Source organism: Panonychus citri, unplaced genomic scaffold (genome assembly GCF_014898815.1).
Source record: "Panonychus citri isolate SS breed McGregor unplaced genomic scaffold, ASM1489881v1 Contig00102, whole genome shotgun sequence".
NCBI lineage: Eukaryota > Metazoa > Arthropoda > Arachnida > Trombidiformes > Tetranychidae > Panonychus > Panonychus citri.
Genome location: NW_026515507.1, coordinates 413728 through 434586, shown reverse-complemented (window position 1 = coordinate 434586; position 20859 = coordinate 413728). Strand labels below are relative to the sequence as shown.

The 20859-nt window shown below is 29.3% G+C and overlaps 1 protein-coding gene across 1 annotated transcript; it reads left to right on the top strand.

Moving 5' to 3' along the window:
• Positions 1–1002: 1002 nt before the first annotated feature.
• LOC128388755 (tRNA pseudouridine synthase-like 1) lies at positions 1003–20719 on the top strand. Its single transcript, XM_053348213.1, has 7 exons — positions 1003–1140; positions 1369–1447; positions 2019–2218; positions 2751–2921; positions 3218–3470; positions 20097–20262; positions 20349–20719. The coding sequence occupies exons 1-7, from the start codon at positions 1073–1075 to the stop codon at positions 20528–20530; spliced, it is 1119 nt and encodes a 372-aa protein (XP_053204188.1). The 5' UTR covers positions 1003–1072; the 3' UTR covers positions 20531–20719.
• Positions 20720–20859: the final 140 nt, after the last annotated feature.

The following is a 20859-nucleotide window of genomic DNA, read 5'->3' as shown; positions in this document are numbered from 1 at the left end:
CTCTTTTCCCTTTTCTTGGGTTAACTGTTATATTTGATTTCCTCTTCGGTCATCATCATCTTCTAATATTCCCCATCCCTTGATTGATAATCGCTCAGTTTGTTGTTGTTGTTTCTTTTTTTTTCCACTCAAAATCTGTCTCGACGTTTTGTTTTCTATTCTCTTTTTCCTTTTTGTTCTATTCGAATTTTAGAATTTTCTCTCTTCTTTTTTTTTCTTTTCTATTTTTTATCTCTGTGTTGATTGTTTTTCTTATTGTGGTAATGGTGATACTTTCTGTTTATAACAATATGAACTGTCTCAATCAATCTACTAAATATCGCCTGTTTCAACAATCTCCATCATCATCCTCACCACAACAACAACCAACTCCATCTCCAAATAAACAACAACAACAGCAACAACAACAACATAAAAAAATTCATCATCATCATCATCATCAACATCAACAGGCTTTTTCATCCCAACAACAACATTTATCGCAACAAGGTAGACACAATTTCCAGAGAACCAGCATCACTACAACTACCACCACAAATACCACAACAATTGATAAAAGTGATACTTTAAACCCAAGGTTAATCTTTGATTGCCATCAACCTCAACAACCTCAATCACCTCAACACAATTTTAATCAAATTCGTCACCATAATCATCATCTTTTTCACCATCACTATCTAAATACAAATAAAGCCAAACGTGATCATCTTCACCACCATCAACATCAAATTAAATCCAATGTATATCCAAACAGTAATGATCCAAGTAATACAACATCTTCTCATTTTAAAGATGATTACCATAAAGAGATACTGAGACCTTACATTCAACCTCCTCCTAATCGAACTGTATTAAGATGTTGTGATCATTTGAATTGTGATAGTGGTAAATTAATTAGTAACAGCTGATGACAGCAGCTCTCCTCTCTCTTTCTCTATGACTCTCTTACCAGCTCTCACTCTCGCATCTCCACATTTCTATTTGTATCTCTCTTAAGTCTTTTTTTACTCGCTCATCATCACCACCATTTAAACCAATTTCATCTTCATCATCACACCTTCTCCTATCAATAATGTCTACCATTAACATCGACAAACACAAATTTCTCGTCTTATTTTCATACATTGGCACCAAGTACAGGTACATATACACCTAATCATTCTTGGCAAGGTTAACCCTCTTTCCCTTATTATCCTCCTTGTTTCTTTTTCCTTCTTTCTACTTTCTCTCATTTCATGTTCTCACTTGTTTTCTACACCATGAAAGTCTTCCAAGAAAATTCATGCTATTTTCTCCTTTCCTTCCTTATCTTCTCTCTATTTTTCTCATTCAATTTTTTCTTCTCTTCCTGTTTTCTTTTCTCAATAGTGGAATCCAAAGGCAAACGGCCAGAGTGTTAAAAGAAGGCAAAAGCTCATCGGACAATACCGTTCAATTCTATATTGAGGTTAGCGATTGTGATCCATGCTCTTTCCATCATTGTCACCATTTCAATGTTACACATTATCAAGTCAAAGTAGATCACATAAATTAATTTAATGTGAAATGAAATATTGGTCTTGATTGTTAGCGTCTTTCCAGCGTAGAGTCCAGTCATTAGATGCATTTCTTTGAACAAATGAGAAAACGATGTAAACAAGAGAAAGCATGTTTCTTTTTTCTCTCTCAGTATTTACCATCTATTCTGTTTGCTTCTCTCTCTCTCTCTCTCTCTCTCTCTCTCTCTCTCTCTCTCTCTCTCTCTCTTCTCAAGTTCAGCAACATACATACCCTTAAATGGATCGCGTAACATACAAGTTAATTTGTAGCAGAAAGAGAAAAGAAAATATTGGGTAACCAAGCATCTCTCTCACTCATATACATCATCTTTTTTCTCTCACTTTTATCTTCAACTACTTTTCACTTTTATTTTATCATTTTCTCTCTCTTTACCATGAAAAAACAACAACAACAACATTGTGTAACTTTTTTATCTTCTTCTTTTTTATTGCATCTCTGCTCATATTCTGAACAACCAGCAATCCTTGGAAACCATAAATCCAAAGCCAAGCCAAGATGTTAAATTTTCAGTTAGCAGCAGAACTGACAGAGGTGTCCACGCTTTTGAAAACTCGGCGCAACTTGAAATTTCCCATCCAAATCCAATGGAAACTTATTGTCCAAGTCATCTAATCGAAACAGCAAATGATTATTTCAAATCTCAAAATCATGATATCAAGTACGCACCATGTCCCTTTCCTTTAATATCTTATTTATACCTATTGATTTTTCACCCTTTTTCAACTTAAAATGTTGACTATCTCGAAACCAAAGGGTTAACCCAAAAATGTTACCCTCGTATCCTTATCCTTCTAGTTCAATAATCCATTAATCCTTTTTTATCCTCTACCATTTCAGCCAATTCCACACCGATTAACATTCCTTTACCTGATCCTTATTCCCTCATTAATCAAAAAACATTTTCAATCAAAAATTCCCTGATTCTTGACATTGATTAGACTCACTTGAACCAGTCTAGACTCATTTTTTCTCAATTTTCATTCTCACTCATTTATATATATATATCTCTCTCTCTTTTATATTTATCAACTCACTAACTCAACGGTCTTAAACTTATGATCATGAACCATAAAAAAAACTGAAACCAAATGTCATCATGATGTTTACTTTCAACATGGATAAACAAAACTATCATCATATTGGTAATGATATGAACACCGACCAAACAATAACTATATCTGGTTAATCAGGTTAAACAAAATTCATCTCATATCACCAGAATTTCACTTTCGTAAACATATTAAATGGCGATCTTATTATTATCGTTTAGCTGTTGTCAAACCTGAAATATCAACCCAATCCTCCTTTCAACCGGAAAGCTATATACCCATCAATGAGCTTAATCGTTGTAGTCTCGTTCGGTATGTTTACTTATCGAGGTTCCAGTCGAATGATGATCAATTTTAAGAAGATGGAAAGGGAAAACAAGCTCGCATAATCATCATCATCATTGATATAAAATCATTATCATGTTTTTTTTTCTCAGTAAAAATGAAAAAAAAACCGAAATGAACTTTATCGCTCGATCCAAACAACGTTTACCTTTCCATCCTGTTAAACCATCGCTTCTTTGAAGATTTTTCCTTCTTCTTCATCTAATTTCTCTTATTCTCTTCCGTCTTTTGTACTTTTTATTTTCATGGTGATAATCATGAAGAGTACCGCTGAACCTTGATTTAGATATCATGTCTGAGGCTGTTGACTATTTCCAAGGAACTCATAACTTCAGTGGTTTCGCCGCTTTCTCACGAAGTCTCAACTTTTATTCTGACGATTATTTCACTCGAACAATCGATTCGATTACCTTTAATCAGATTGACTGTGAACCTTTGGAAAAAATGGATCCCGCTTATCGAAACATTAACCTTTACGAATTCAATATAACATCAAAAGGTTTTCTCTACAGACAGGTAAGGTTATCAATTCTTTTATCATATTATTATTATTATTATAATTTGAACTTCTATTTAGTTGTATTCATATAATGTTATGTAAATGAAAGTCTGGGACAATTAATTTACCTTTGTAAAATTTACCTTCAACTTTTGGGTTTGTCATGTTTTAATTGTCAATGAAGATCAACATGATGATAATGAACAAGTTAAGCTGTTGCGCACTCCAGTTACCTACATTTACCTAATTGAATTTGTCCGACCTTGATGAGAGAGTGAAAACTGAATCATGAGAAAAGTTCATTGGAATCATATTCAACTCTTTCTCTCTCTCTATCTCTCTCTTTCACAGTTAGTTGGTTAATCAATATTTTCACCACGATTAAACTACTAACTACTGTGTATTGAATTAACATTATTATTGCATTATTATACAATAACATTTAAACAGACACACACACACACAGATAGACAATTACAAGAAGAAAATTACTCGGTAATAATACAATAATAACGTAACTAAAATTTACTACAAATACATGATGATGATTAGAGTAAACATGAGGATCGCAGTCAATTAGCTTCATTTGTGTCTAGACACAATAACTTAATCAACACCATCAGTAATCAATTGATTATTATCAAATTTTATCTTCATCTTGATTGAACTTATACAAGTACATCATCACTAGTATATCATCAATTCAAGTCACGAAAGCTTAAATCTTAAAGGTTAAACTTTGGTTTTATTGGGTAAATCTATCATCATCATCATCGTCCTAATCATCAGCACTCTGATAATGTAAAAATCAGATTAAATTGTTACTTCATTTAGATGTGTTATCGATCATGATGATAAGTGTGTATTTGTATGTTGATTAAACTTTTTCTTCCGCGTAAAAATAATCGCTGATTTATCAAAGAAAAAAAGTGAACCTGTTTCTTTGAGACGAATTACAATCAAATTACAACTCCACCCCTACCTCCCACATTTCTCTCTCACTCTCTTCCTCTCTCTCTCTCTCTTGTCTTCCTTCCTCCAGACTCTCTCCCACTCCCCCTTTTCATCATCATTGTCTCTCTCACTCACTCATTCAGTTTCTCTCCCTCAAGTGTCTAGACGGATTTCAGTTTTTCTTTTCTAGGTCATTCAGTTAACACGTCATTTTTTTTCTTTACTCTTATTTTACTTACTCACAATTTCCTCCGTAAACAATTATTTAACTAAGTTTAACAATTACAATTATTATGACTGATTATCACTATTTAATTACTTCAGACAGTTTAATTGTTAACTAATTACATCAATAAAACTTTCCCCTTTTTTTCTTGGTTTTTCAATATTATTATTAATGATTTATTATTATTATCTAATAAATTTTTTTTTGTTTCTTCCCATTCATTTGAGATGATTACAAGACTTAATCAACAGGTTAATTGTTGTTAATTGCGATTAAATTTTGCAATCATGCTGAATACTCAATATTATTCTCGTTCTCTAGACTTAATGAGTAATTTAACGTTTCCCCTTTTTTCTAATTACATTAAATCAACTAATTAATCTGCCAATTTAACAAAAAAAAACGAATGAAATTATCAATAGGCTGATTTGATTAGAAAAATATTAACAATTATATAATCATTTACAATTAGGATTCTATTTTTTCCGTTCAATCATTACCTTAATTATCAAAAAGTATTACATTGTCTGTTGGATTTCACAATTATCCTGACAAATCAACAATTCTCATTAATGATTATCAAATGATTTACTGATTGTCTACAAATATTAATAATTATTATCTCTCTCTCTCTCTCTCTATTTCCATATTTATATGTATCTAATTAATATTAAATTATTTCTCGTTGAATGATTTATATTTTTGTAGTTAATTGTTGTTGATAATTAACTTGCCCGCGGTTAATTGTAAATCACAATTATGAGTTTGATTTATGTTACATTTTCGTTTACAATTTAAATTGTTGCTACAAATTGACGTTTTTAGTAAACTTCAAGGTTTCCTTATGATTAGAAATATAAAAATAAAACAATCAACAACAATAATTATTGGAAGACATTGATGATAACTTTTTGTTAATCAAGAGTAACAAAAATTCAATTACAATCAATATCGACCAATAATAATTCTTGGAACCTGTCGGTTCATTGCAACCCTGCGCTTGGCGAGTTTGTTACCTTGCACTCAGGTAACACTAGTTAATTTCCTCTCATCATCTTAATTACTTTTGCTTGATTAATGTCAAGGTGACTTACTATCTAATGACACAGTCAACTTGTCACTACACTTATCCAGCCATCTAGAGTTAGCAATCATTTTTATTTCACTCGCTCAGGCAATGATAGTCAGGTAGAGATAATTGTTGATATCGGATGACCATTTGAAGAGGGTAGAGGTCATCATAATACATCACATGTATCTCTGGGTTAACTTTATCTCTCATTGATACAATAATCAATAGATTTACGGTAAAAAATGAGTAAATTGTTGATTAGTTTTATTTTGTTTTCACTTTAAAAGACAATCAATGTCATCATTAGACAACCAAACTGATTAGATTTGTATAATCAGCTGAGCAATGTAATAATAATCACTAATAATATTCCCAGACTAAATGAATGATTCACTTAATTGCTTCAACATCGTTAATTGATTTTCATCCTTGATTCAGTTTAATTGCTACTATGCAAATCCATGAGATTCACAATTTAGGCTCTGTGCCTATTAGTTAAGGTGTGTATATGATTTTCCCACAACAATTTAAAACTAATATGCTGATTATCAATGATTCATTACTAATCAACAATTTACAATCAATTTTTTCTTCATTATTATTAAATTAATCCAAATAAATAGTTGAACGTCAATTTCATTGCTGATTTGCTTAATTGTTGATTTTTTCGCTTCATCTTATCTTTAACCTGTTGGATTAATTGAATAATTTCAATCATAAGCTACTTAATCGCTAACTTGACTGATTAGTATTGTTTAATTAGTTAATCACCATTAATTTTTAACTGTTGACCCTAATACTATTTATTAACTTGACCACTTGATTTAGTCTTTATTTTATCTTAATTATTAATCAATGGATTAAGGATTCATATCGATTTGATCATTGATTTTACTTAATTATTGCACAATTATCATTGAGTAAAAATTAAGTGTACAATTAATTTGATTGGAGTAAATTAAATTGTTTGCTTAATTGATCATAAAAGTTGAGAAAATTATTATTATTATTAGATTTTAATTGATAAACTGTTGGAATATTGTCATAAAAAGTTAATTTAAACTTGCAAACAGATAAAGATTAACTAATTATCAGCCTTAATTATTAATCTAAATTGTTATTATTATGATGACAATTAAACTAAGTTTATTGAACATCCTCATTGGTGACAGTTAAATTGCTGTTATCATGATGCCAAAGTTGAGGCCTCAATGAGAGACCGTGATTGAATTTAATATCGTTACATAGTAATGATATTGATCATAAAAGGTTAATTATATTGGAAAATTTAATTATTATTTGAATACATTACATGAGAATTTGATTACAAGTTGATTAAAGAAAATAATGTGAAAGATGTTAATCAAGTTTTAACCTGATCGTTGTTGATGATTGTAATTTTATTATCATCTTATTGCAATCAAATCAATCACAATCAAAGGTATTCCCGAAAATAATAATAATTTGGGTTCCCAATCATTGAGAAATCAAAGGGATATGAAATTAAAAGTTTAATTTGATTTATGACATTTACCTTTACCTGGGAGTTGTCCTTCTCATCCTCATCTCTTATTTTTCCCTCTCATTCTGTATAAATTTTTACTATTTATCTGTTGTTTTTACTCATCATCATCATGGCCTCATCTTTTTCATCATCTCCATCATTTCCAATGTTGATGAGGCACCAATCTGATGCTATGCCTTCAGGCTATTTTATTACATCCCAAGTCAACATTGATATAACTTTCAAGTCTATCTCCTGACCAATGGTATTTATAAAGCATCACCTCATGTTCATCTCACGCCTTATCTTATTTATCATCATCATCATCATCATCATCATCATCTTCATCATCTCTCATTCAATCTTTCTCTTCATATTTTTATCTTCCTTTTCCCCTTTTACTTTGCAACAAAATTGGCTTAACCATGATAATAATGAGTGAGGTAATTTACAAGTTAATTGTGGACAATTAGAGGTTCACATCAGTTAACCAGACACAATTAAACTGAATCGACGTCACTCTTAATGATAATTAACTTAATAACAATCAAACCTTTGGACTTGATTGACCTTAAATATAATGAGCTATAAATATATTAGTAATTACTTTGTTTCTTTTCCTATCAATATAATATATTTATCATTTCCATCCTCATCAATTCTCAACAGAAAACCTTATTAATTAAATTACTGAATTTGATCATTTACAATTGAATTAAGAAAGAAAGATTAGAAAAATCTCTTCCGAATCCTTTTCACATGATTTCAGTAAACGATGAAAAAGATGAAGATGAAGATGAAGATAAAGAAACCTCAAAAGTATAAAAAAGGGTTTGATGTCATCAATCCCTGTCGTCTGGACCCTGCCTTTTATTTCAAATAATTTTTTGGGGATCTTGGGAGTGGTTCTCTCTCTCTCTCTCTCTCTTCATTTCACTTCTCATCTTTTATCATTATTTTCATCTTCTGGTATGATGATGAGAAAAGAGGCCTTATTGTATTAAGGAAATACCTTCTCAATTTATTCTTAATTAGCTTCTCGCTCCCTCTCTTCTCACTGTCTATGATATTTCTTGTTGCATCTTCCAATAGTAACACATGATGTTCACTTGACTGGACTTGAACATAAAATTCATTATCAAATATAACGATCAAGTTAATGAATATACTGTCTGAATTATTAATGATTTCTGTCTGTCTACGAGAGTTTTTCACTTATCTTTTCTTTTTGCCAACGTAAGCCTTTCTCTCTCTCTCTCTCTTTTTCTCTTTTATCATCATCAATTCTCCCTTTCTCCCTCTTTCCTTTCCTTTCTCTCTCACTCTTACTCTCAGTCACTCACCTACTCAAACCCGATTCTCATCCTGTGTCTTCAGATATCATGTCAGCTTAGATTTATTTTGCTTCTCTCTCTCTCTCTCTCTAAATGCCTGTTGTTATTGTTGATGAAGATGAAGATGAGGTTGCTGATGATTCTGTTATTGGGAGAGACATTTCAAAGGGACTTTTCTGTCTGCTCTTCTGTCTATTTGTATGTAACTCACTTGTACTCTCTCATTTGACTCTCATTTCCAAAATTCATATTAATACTCGTCATGCAATCCTGAGTTATTTGGAAAGAGACTTTAATGTCATCATCACTTAACCTTGAGTAGATAGCCAACAAATAGCATGTTTTTTTCACTCAATATGTTAACATGAAGACGATAATTCAAATCGCATCTCTATGATATTATCATTAATATTAAATTAATAATAAACAGTGAATTAAATTATATTTACACTTGAATGTTAATCTTATATACTTACACTATCCTGCTAGCTAACGCAAATTTCAATTTACCATCAAATTGTCGTTATCATCATCAAATTGATTTACCTGTGTCATCACCAGAATCATTGAAATTGAGAGATTCAGTTAAATTTTAGATGATGAAAACTAAACCTTAAGCTAATTGTCTTTGGTTTAAAATTGTTGATGACAGTTGACTGAAAACTGCATATTTAAAATACTTTTGATTGTTGCTTTTTTATTATTATTTTTACTCATCACATCCTCATCACCATCAACATCATCTTCTTCTTGATTAACATCACAATCTGACTTAGATAATGAAATAATTTAATTGAGTCTAAGGCTTGTTGTCTATGGTATGATAATAATAAGAGAATCAGGAAAAGCGATAATAATAATGATAATGTTTCATAGACGTGAGTCTTTGTCGTCACGTTAAAGTGAAAACTTGGATGATGAAGATGATGAAGATAAAGATAAGATGAGATGAGAATGTTTAATAAACTTCATCTTGTGCTAATTATATTTTCCCTTCCCTCTTCTAATTCAAACTCATGATAATTATTATTTACTATCAACTTGGGATTTGTTTTCGCTCATTTTTCATGGTAACCAGAAAACTGCAAATATCAGCACAACTGAAAAAAAAGAGAAACAAAGTTTCAAAAATGAATCAAACATTCATCAGTACTATTCACTTATCCAGTGTTATCATTATGTTAATTATAATATCATTATCCACCTACGACCAACCCTAATGATAAAAAAAGCTACTAACCATCACCATCGCCCTGCAATTTCACAGCACGAGAAAGTACATATTAGCCTAAGGTAAACAAGTACATTTACCTGAATTTCAATTGTTATAATTTTTTAATAGTTGATTGTTATTTGTCTTTCACTTGAGGGATAATTAATTGTTTTACTTGATTATTTATCCTTCATTGTTGTCTATTATACTTGGTGGTTTTTTCTTCACCCTGTATAATATTATCACCCAGAGTTTGGGATTGTTTATTTTCAACGTTACTTGTAACGTCAACGAACCTGTAACTCATCTGAACGGAAAAATATTATTAATCTCATTCTGAGTTTTGAATGATATTTCAAGGTTCATCTGGTTGACAGAGTGAGAGAAATTTAAAAGTTAAACTGTTAATTATGGTGTGATGAGAGGATAAAGATGAAATAGAGTTTTGTTTATGTAATCAAATGATCAATTTCCTTTTGAGTTTATAAACATTGTGAAGATGATTAAACGATAAATATGATGACTATTGATGCTAATGGATGGAGAAAAAAAGTTCTCAATATCCATGAATCGAATTGATTCTTTGGTGTTTACCATTAACTTCAGAATTTGATTTTTTTTTCTCTCCTTTTTTCTCTACTCAATTACTGCCATTAACTGCTGATTATCGTAAACTTTACATTTGGAAAACTCTTTTAGTTGATTGTTGTTATCAGAATAGCATTTGAATTATCATCTTCTTCTTTCTATCAACTGATTTATCTGTTTATTTGGATTTTGTGTGTAGCATTTGAAGCAGAAGAAAAAAATATCCATCAAAAATAATAAGACACAGACTCAGGAACTTCTCTCTCTCTCTCTCTCTCTCTCTCTCTCTCTCTCTCTCTCTCTCTCTCATTCTCATTCTCATTGTGATGGTAACGAACTGCTTCGAGCAGGTTCGAGGACTAAGAGAGAATAGAAAGAGTAAGAAAGGTTCTAACAATATCCAGGTCGATAATGTCTGACAATCTATTATAACGATAAAGGTTTTTTTTCTTCTTCAGAACATTTCTCTTTCTCCTTTCGTCTTCTCTTTCTTTCGTTTTTATCATCTCTTTCTATTTTAACCTTTATCCTCTTTCGTCTAGATTTTGTTTATCTCATCATCATCTTTTTTTTTATCTTCATACTTATAATACTTTCTCTGTGTCTATCTTACAATATAAATAAAGTCTCGAAAAAGTCTCGAACTTTTTTCTTCTTTCTTATCAATTTTCATCTTCAAAATGATTTGTTTCATTTTAGATCTTGATTAATTGTATTCTCATTGTTAAGTTTAAATTGTAATGATTTTTAATTTAATTTCACTCATTCAAATTTCACGTTATTTAAATTGAATATCATTTTCAGCTGTTTGTCTACATCCGAAAAATATTTTGTATCAAATTTTTCCTCCATACATATTGTTGATTCAATTGAACTTCTATCTGATCCTGATCGATATTATTATTTATTCATAATTGAAATACATTGATCATCATCTCTTGTATCTTTTTTTTTATAAATGAATTCTCATTATATTAGTAAAATCACCGGTTTGACATTTAAAACTTGAATCCTACTATTTACCAGTTTATTGTTTAATTGCAATTTGATTGTTGACTCATTGTTGATTCAGTCTCAATAGATTGTTTAAATAAATTCTCAATATGTTTCTAGATACTAAATTGATTAGGTTAAAATCTATTATTGATTTTATGATTGACCAAATTTATTATTAATATATTAATAAGATAGTCAACCAATTATTTTCGGTTAATTTCGCGGGTTTTTCATTCAAATATCTAGAGACTTTCAAAGTTGATTATCTGATTATATTGAATAATATTAAATTGTTTTCGTCATTTTCCTTAGTAATTTAGACACATTGTTGTTTTTTTATGCTCTCGCTTGAGATTAAACGTAAAGACTACATTGATGGATAAGAAAAGACTGATTGAAGATGATAAAACTTATGGATGAACAACAAAAAGATGATGATAATTATGATGAAGATACACTTTATTTTATTATCCATTAAGATGAATATAAAACCTCTTACCTTGTTAATGTTGAAACGATATAATATCCAATGTATTTTCATCTTTTATTATTACTTTCAATATTGTTTAGTCTCATTTCAAGGTAGACCAATTTCATCCTCATCTTTTCATCATTCCACTTTTATGTTGATAACCATGAATTTCACTAATAACGTGACACTAAGACTAAACTGATCAATTAATTTCTTATGCATCCTCATCCTCATCATCATCATCATCTCTCTCTCTCTCTCTCTCTCTTCAAGTTATATAAATCTTGCGATGATGATGATAACGATATGCTTCTTTCTCTTATGGAAATGAATTTAAAGGATTACAGAGAGATGGACATTATCTTGATAATGATGGACATTATTATCTTCATCACAATCGTGTCTACATAGGCTCTTCTTATCCATAGGATTTTTTCTGTTACTTTCTGGTTCTGGTCAAACTTGATTATCAAGCAGAAACTTAACGTTGGTCAGTTTGTCGTTGGTTATTTTTGACTTGTCTTTTTTATTTAGAGTCAATTTCCTAATCAAATAAACCAATTTATTTTCATTTATATTTGATCATTTGGTTAATTAATTCAGTCCAATATTGATCAACAGTTAAATCATTTGAAAGTCTAACCTTCAGACAGAAAAACGAGTGTAGAACTTTGTTTTATTGATTTACTCAATTCTTTTCAATTAGATTAGATTTATTAATAAACTAATTTTCCTCATGAATATTGCTAATTGTTAACTTAACCATGTAACCAAGTTTAACATGAATTTGATTGATTTTTTATATAATTTAACTAACTACAGATTTTTAAATTAAATTATTAACCTGTAACATTAGGTAATGTCAAATGTATTTCTTGTTGGTCTATCAACTAAATTTATATTGTCATGTTGATATTATATCAACAATTAAGGTTTAAAATGTGAAGCTACAATTATCTAAATGATTATGATTCTGTTTGTTTCTAATTATAAAGTTGTTCAATTTAATCAACTACCTATAAGATTTTACTGATTAAATTGTAGTCAATTGGGTGATGATTACGCTTAATAACAACCATTGATTGTTATCCTTGATATAATCACAGTAATTTAAATTAAATTAACCCATGATTTGAAACCGATGCCAAGAAAATGATGAAAATAATATAACTATTATTACAATTAGCATCATTATTGTTATCATTAAATTCATTTACTGTCTTGAATATAAATCATTAAATTTTAGATGATGATTATGATTAACTTGTATTAGAAAAAATATCTTGAAGATAATCAATTATCCGTTTGATTAATGATCGTAACGATTTTCCTAGCTAACTAAAAATGTCAACGTTATCTTTTTAAATTATCTTGATAATACTAAAATAGATTCTTAATTGTTTCTTCTAATAACATTGTAGATTTAATTTTTTCTTTAATTGTCTCGATAGAATCACTCATCGTCAAAATTTATAGTTAATCAACTAAAACGTAATAACAATCAGACAGAAAGTTAGTTAGATAAATATCACCTAATTAATATTATCTCTCATTAATCTGAAGGTGAGAAACAAACTAAACAGGAGACAGAATAATGAGAAAAGGAAATTAAATTGAGAATCCAAGTCAATTTTACCTGAATGAATGAGTCATTTCGCCGTCAGCGAATTGAACCAAAATTGTATATAAGGAATACAATTCATTATTCCCTTTATTACATGATGAATAACGGAAGACAAAACTTCATGGAACGAGCAAACTACAGTCGAGTGATATTCTTTAAACACTGTTCCTAATTCAGTCTTAAGAATATACTAATACAAATGAGTAAATAAGCATCACCTCATGATGCAAATGAGTCTAAATCTAAATATGAGAATTTCAAATTACATGTACAATCAAACTAATGATAATATCTGACTTAGGATGATGAGGAAATTTACACTTTAAACTCAACACTCTTTGTTCAGGGATTATCCTTGATTCTGGTTGAGAACGAGCTAGAACTGATAATTGTATCTCATATGTATAAGGAAAAGTAAATATTTTTTTTTCGTTGAGGTTCAAAACTAGAACAATATTTAGTTAACGAAAAAATTACCCTGCAAGAGACAGAGGTGGATACAGAATTGCTTGCTGGATTATAGTGAGAAAAAGATTAATAGAATGCAAATGAAAAGCTGAATTAATTGGGACAATGTAGTGAATTTTATCGTTCTCGTTCTTATCCAATTAGCTATTATTTGATCGTTGGGCTTAGAATCAGTTTGTATATATTAACTTGGAACGAATCAAAATATCAGATTAGTTCAGTATATTTGTTAACACAAGTTTAATGACAAAAAAAATGGTCAATTGTGACAATTCATCCATTTCTAACTACAAAGATTATTATCTAGGTGAAATGGTTAAATGTTATATCCAGTCTCCATCTAATCGGAGTATTAATACTAATAATTGTGATAAAGATGAGGTAACTTTCGCTCATGATAATTTTCTTGCTGAATCTTATTCGTTCCAGCAATCTCCATCATCATCCTTACCCCACACACTTACAACTTCAGTTTCAAACAAACATCAAGGTAAAAAGGTAAAAATCTTCAAAAGAATCAGAATGATTGGGATAAACTTATGGGACAAAAAGATGAGACTGTTATCCTCATTCATCTCCACACTAATTTCATCACCAAATAAACAACAAGAGTGAGGAAAAAAGGTGAGAAATTGAAATGGGACTCATCTTATTCTTACTTGCTTGATGCTTCTGTCTGGGAATCTCGTTGTTAACCTTGAAATTGGATGAAGAAAATGTTCACTAAACAATTTTACTATCAATACGAAATCAACTCTTTCACATTATTATTATTATCAATTCTAACCTTAGGGAGTCTTTTCATCGTCTTTTCCTCTTCTCTGTTATCATCATGTTTATAGTGTAATCTATTTCTACCTTTCATCCATTTTGATTCAGTTATGGTCACTAGTTTTGATTGTTACTCTAATTGTGAACCAACACTTTTCTAATTCACTATTTTAATTGATAATTTGCATGATTAATATTCATTCATCATTACAGAAATTTTTATTATTATTATTGTGCCTTGTGTTTATTTGAAGCCATTTTAATTAACGATTAACAATTAATTGTTACGTTCTGACGATTGTTGCACCTAATGGTCAATTAACTTTCATTCTAATAACAATTGGTTTGAATGAATTTTGAAATTAAACAATAAACTCACAATCTATTTAATCATTTTCAATTATTCCAATTAACTTCAAATCTCTTGGTTTGAAATTAATTTTCTCTCACTAAATGGGAACATGTTACCCTAAATAAAAGTTTCTCTAAGTGAAATTACCTCTGTAGTAATTAAACTAGTGTATCATCATGATACGAAGTAAATAATCATGTAAAAGTCTGGACAACAATCAATGTGATCAATTGATATTTTGAAGAAAAAAAATCAATTTTTCCCCTTTCATTGATGATAAATGGCAATTTTAATTATTTCACTGATTATGATGGGTTAATTTATTTAAATTGATTCATTGATGAACTTTTTGCATCCTGTTATCATATTTTAAAGAAACGATGATAATATCATCACTTTACTATCTTCTCATATAAATTGTCACACTAATCATGATTGAAGACGTTTTTTCCTATCACCTTCATCTTAAACCATCAATTTGAAATCTATTTTCTTGATTCATCATCATCATCTTTTTCCTCATGTCTCCATCCAAATCCCAAACTCAACATCTTTTTTTCCAATAAAATCTCAGCATAATAAGCCAATTTTTTGAGAGCTGTGGATAAGAGATGAAGATGGAGAATGAAAATAAAACACCTCAACCTACTCATCTTCCTCTCATCATCTTCTCTACTAGATCTCTCTCTCTCTCTCTCTCTCTCTCTCTCTCTCTGGTACTTCCTTTCGATTACTCTCTAGACAGAGTCTGAACATTCTTCCATCTTCATCATCATCATCATTTATACACTGGAATTCGGTGGCAGAAGAATAAAGTTGAGTAGAATTGAATGATGATGAAGGAAATTCTGATGAAGATGATAAGAGATGATGATAATGATGATAAAATACAAACAAGGTTACAAGTTTCTCTATCATTACAAACTTTCACCCTTCATGTGACTTATGAAGATTGAAAAAGATTGATTTGAAAAGCTTGTTATCCATTTTCCCTTAAGGTTATTGGGCTTTTATATTTTTCGTTTTGTTTCAATTTAACTAATGAAATCCTCCCAGGAATTAATTCCGAGGTGAAAATCCTTGATTTCATTTTACACCAATTAAATTAATCATATTCATAACTTTGTTACAATTCTGAGACTTTTTTTTTGCATTTCTCTCCAACAATCAATTTATCATCTAAACTAATCAGTTACTTAACAGTAATTGTAACATTTTGTTTATCATATTATGTGATTTGATTATGATTGATTGTTATGATGATTATCAGGATGATTTGCAATTAGTAAATTAATCATTCTCATTTTGTTGAACATTCTCAGTTTCCGTTTGAACGAGAAAATTTCATACATTTAATTGTTATCATGATCTTTTCATTGATTCCAATTGAATTTCATTGAAACTCAGGTAAGAGTGAAAGTGTTTTATTACCTGTTATCTTTTCCCATCATCATCATCATCTTGAAATTGATTTAATTGTTATCATTGATGACGAGATAAAAAAAACGTTGATTTCTGACCTTTACCATCAAACTTTGTGATTGATTGAATTTCAAACAATCAACTAAATCCTTGAATTACTATTTGGCAAAATATGATTGATCAATATTGATTTTGATTGACGATAGTAATTAGAAATGTTTCCATCTCAAATTCAATCTAATTGAAAATGAGGTAATCTAATTGTGATTAGCATTTAAATTGTCAATTGTCACAGATGATTTATTTTTAAATTAATGCAATATTTTGCTTTTTAATTATTATTAACTATTCAATCATGAAGTGAAAGTTGTTTTTTTTTCCTTATCATGTTGATTAGTTAATTAAATTAACTTAATTTGGTTCCCTATCAAGTTTATATATACAAAAACTTTGTTATTCTGGTTTGTTGTTAATTAAATTAATGATTGTTACAATGTTAACTGTCATTGGTTAAAGTTGATTGTTACCCTCAAGGAGTTTTACTTGAATTTCATAAGGAATCCTCTTGTCATGGCTGTTAAATCACAATCAACTTGATTAATTAAATTATATTGGGTTGCCAAAAATTTTGGGCTGAAAAAAGACTCAGTTACTTAAATATTAATAGTTTAACTCAAACTGTCTCTTAATTGTTGTTAATCATAATCACAGTGGATAATTATCCTCATTAATCAATTGAATGATTATCGATGAGCATGTATAGCATTTACTAAATTAGGAAATTGTTTAATCATAATTTAGATTCCGATATCAATATGTTAACCATTTAGATTCCGTTTCCGTTTTAGTTAACTGTTGATTGATTATCAATCTTGATTTAACATTAATTGTCTGTAATTGGAAATTTGTTACAATGTTATTTGTTATTCAATTTTCACGTACAAATTATCACAATTCTGGTAATTAAGTTTTCATTAATTTCTCTCAACTTAATTACAATCATAATTATCGTTTAACTATTCAATGTTGAATTTATATTGTAATTAGCTAACTTGCTTGATTAACTACTAGTCTAAGAAATTAATTACTATAATAATAATTTTATTAAGAACTGAAGACAATTAACTAATGGTCTGGTTAGATTAATTTAATGATTAGTCTGAAGAAATTAATTGTTAATTGTCAATTGATGAAAAAATGAAAACTTTTTCATTTTCATCACGTTAATTGTTAATCATCATCATGGTTATCACAATTTAAACTTTAACTACTGTATTTATTATTATATAATAACTGATATAACCAACAATTAATCTGTTAATTGTTGTTAATTTGATTAAGTTGATTGTGGTCACGTGTATTGAGCAAATGTTAATTGTTGTTTCGATTTGCTTGGATTAAGCCAGAAATTAATTACTGTTAATCAAACAATCAAACAATCAAAGTTTACATTTGTGTGACTTGACCAAATAGTTTTGTTGATTGTTCTAATTGTTTAAATTGATTGTCAATTAAAATGATGATTCTAATTGTAATCAACTTGAACTTTTTTTTTTTTAAACAATTAATTTGTATTGCATTTGATTGTTATTGACTTTGCACTTTAATGAATCACCTTAATTGTTGATCAAAATACTGTGAGTTCCATCATTGATTGTTCATTGGATTGATTAAATTAATTATTAGTCTGATAATTCAGATATGATTTATGCTAATAATGATTGTTTCTTAATCATTGATGATTTGTTGATTTGTTTTTCCAATTTCAATTGTTCTGATAATCATTGTAAACGTCGTCTTTAATTAAAACTGAAATATAATTACAACAGTTTAGAAGGTGAAAACTTCTAGATAATCTTGTCATGATTATCTCTCGGAGTCGCCTTCTGAATTTGAAGTTTGAATTATAATCAATTGAATTAATATTATTTTCTTTGATTTGATTATACAATGTTATAATTTTATCAAATATTATTGTTAATAGTTTGATTTTTGATGATGATTCCACCATTTTGATTGATTTGATTTGTTTTCCTTAATTGCGTCGCCATTTGACTTGGTATTTAATTGATTTGAGATCTTTGCCATTAGATAGAATTGACTTTTCCTTGATGGTTCGTCCTTTTATGGCCTTTGTTGAGTTCACCATAATTCACAATTTAAATTTAACTCGATGTGTTGATTACATGATGTTCATAATTTACTTAGTTTTATTTGGTTAATATTTTTTGTTTTAATTTACTGATTTGAATTCATTTTCCTATTATTAATATTAATAATAATAGTAATTGTTGCTTTTCAGAATTAAATCAATTCTTAATTTTTTACTTACCTTTTACCTTTGTGACTTTCAGTTAACTAATTAACACTTTGTTTAAAAAACACACAATAAGTATGATGTTCACTACTTAAAAGGTAATTAACACTTAATAGGAAATAGATTTGATGTTCACTTTAACAATTAAAAAACCACATTGATCTACATGCTTTCCATTGTCCAGCGCATGTTTGATGTTCACTCATCAAAACCTGTCAGGTTGTATTATGATTGACAGAAAATAATCAACTAATTACCAAGAAAAAAATTAAACAAGTCTACCCAAGGTTGATTAATCAATAGTAAACCTAACAATCATTTGTAATAATTTAAAGTTAATTCACTCAATTGGACTAATTTAACCTTTCACGATCAACGGTTAACTTAGAGACAAACAACAAGGCGAAAGTAAATAGTTTTTTAGATTGTTGTGAACGAAAGCTAAATTGTCGCTTAACAATTAACTTTTAATGAGTTCTCATTACAAATTATTATTCAATTTGTTTATAGTTTCTATGATGAGCTGAAAAAGTAACCGATTCTAATCAAAAATTGGTTTGTTTTAACTTCTTGACAATTAGAAATTGTCTTTCTTGATTGTATTTTGTTGGCAGTGATTAAAAACAGTTTGACTGATTAGCTGATGATCTTAATTATTTTTAATAATCAGTTAGATGTGAACTGTTTGTTTACCCGGAACATGACTTGATAACTTCCGAGGTTTTTTTCTCGATTGATTTTTAGGATAATGATGAAATTTGCCATTGGGTTATAACGGTAAAAATGAGAGAGATATGGAAAGTAAAGTTCCTCATCTTTTGCCAGAAAACTTTTCATTGAGTTGATTTTGATGATTATCAATTTGGATGACGTTGTAATTGTAATTAGGTTACAAATTTGAATGAATGAATCTTTATCATCATGTCTCTGTGTCTTAAATTGACATTGAATGAATGTCACTTTCGTTGGGATCACTTTCACGTTCAATTATTACTTTGATTTTGTTTTTTTTTCTCTGTCTCTGTCTCTCTCTCACACACACAATTTCATTCAATCTTTTGTTATATTCAATTTTAATTGTTGATAGTTAACTGAATTTCAATTCAGCTTCCTTTCTCTGTTATTATCATGTATTCATGGTTACTGTTGATGAAGATGATGTTACTCTCATCATCGAATCAGAGCCAAGTTCATGTATCATCATTCAGGGAAACTATTTATAAGCATGGATATGAATTTTTCCCCCTTTTCCTCAATCTTAAATTAATTGCGTTGGTAATTTAATTGTCTAATTCTGTTCTTGTTTCTCCCTTTAATTATATAATAATAGATTCGTCGGATGGTAGGAGCGATTATCATGGTTGGATCAGGCCAATTTTCCATCGATAGATTCAAGAGTTTACTCGATAATCCCCAGGAAACTAAATGGACAACCCATTTTTACACAGCTCCACCCGAAGGGCTTTATTTATCTCAGATCAAATATGATCCTAAAGGTAATTGATGAATTAATTTCTATCCAGTTTAATTAATTGATTAATTGGAATCATTTTCATTGTTCTTCTCCCATTTTCCCGATTAGATTTTCTTAATCCACCAGATTGGAGATTATCTGATTCTAAAGATGAACGGCCAAGCAAACCTTTAATTACTACTGGACAGTTTAATTATGATGCTGAAGATGACAATGATATTGAAGATGAGAACATAATTAATCAAATTGATTATAACGACGATGGAGATAATCAATTTAAGTGTTTCTAGTCGCCTTCATTGATTTCAAAAAAAGCGCTGAAAAGTTTTTGGATTTTGGTTCCAACGGAAACTGATTAAGACTCGAGAAGAAGCAAATTAAATTAACTCAATTTTTGAAACCCAAATTCATATTATCAAATTAATAGCAAATCTAATTGCTACTCTTGGATATCTATGATGCGATGATATCAAAAACAATTGTTCAATCAAAATTAACAAGTTATCCCTTGGATCCTGCAATTTGTTGCCTACAACATTTAATTAAACTACAATTAAATGTAAACACATACACACACAAACACTAAATATCAGATCTAATTAATAATTTAATTTCTATC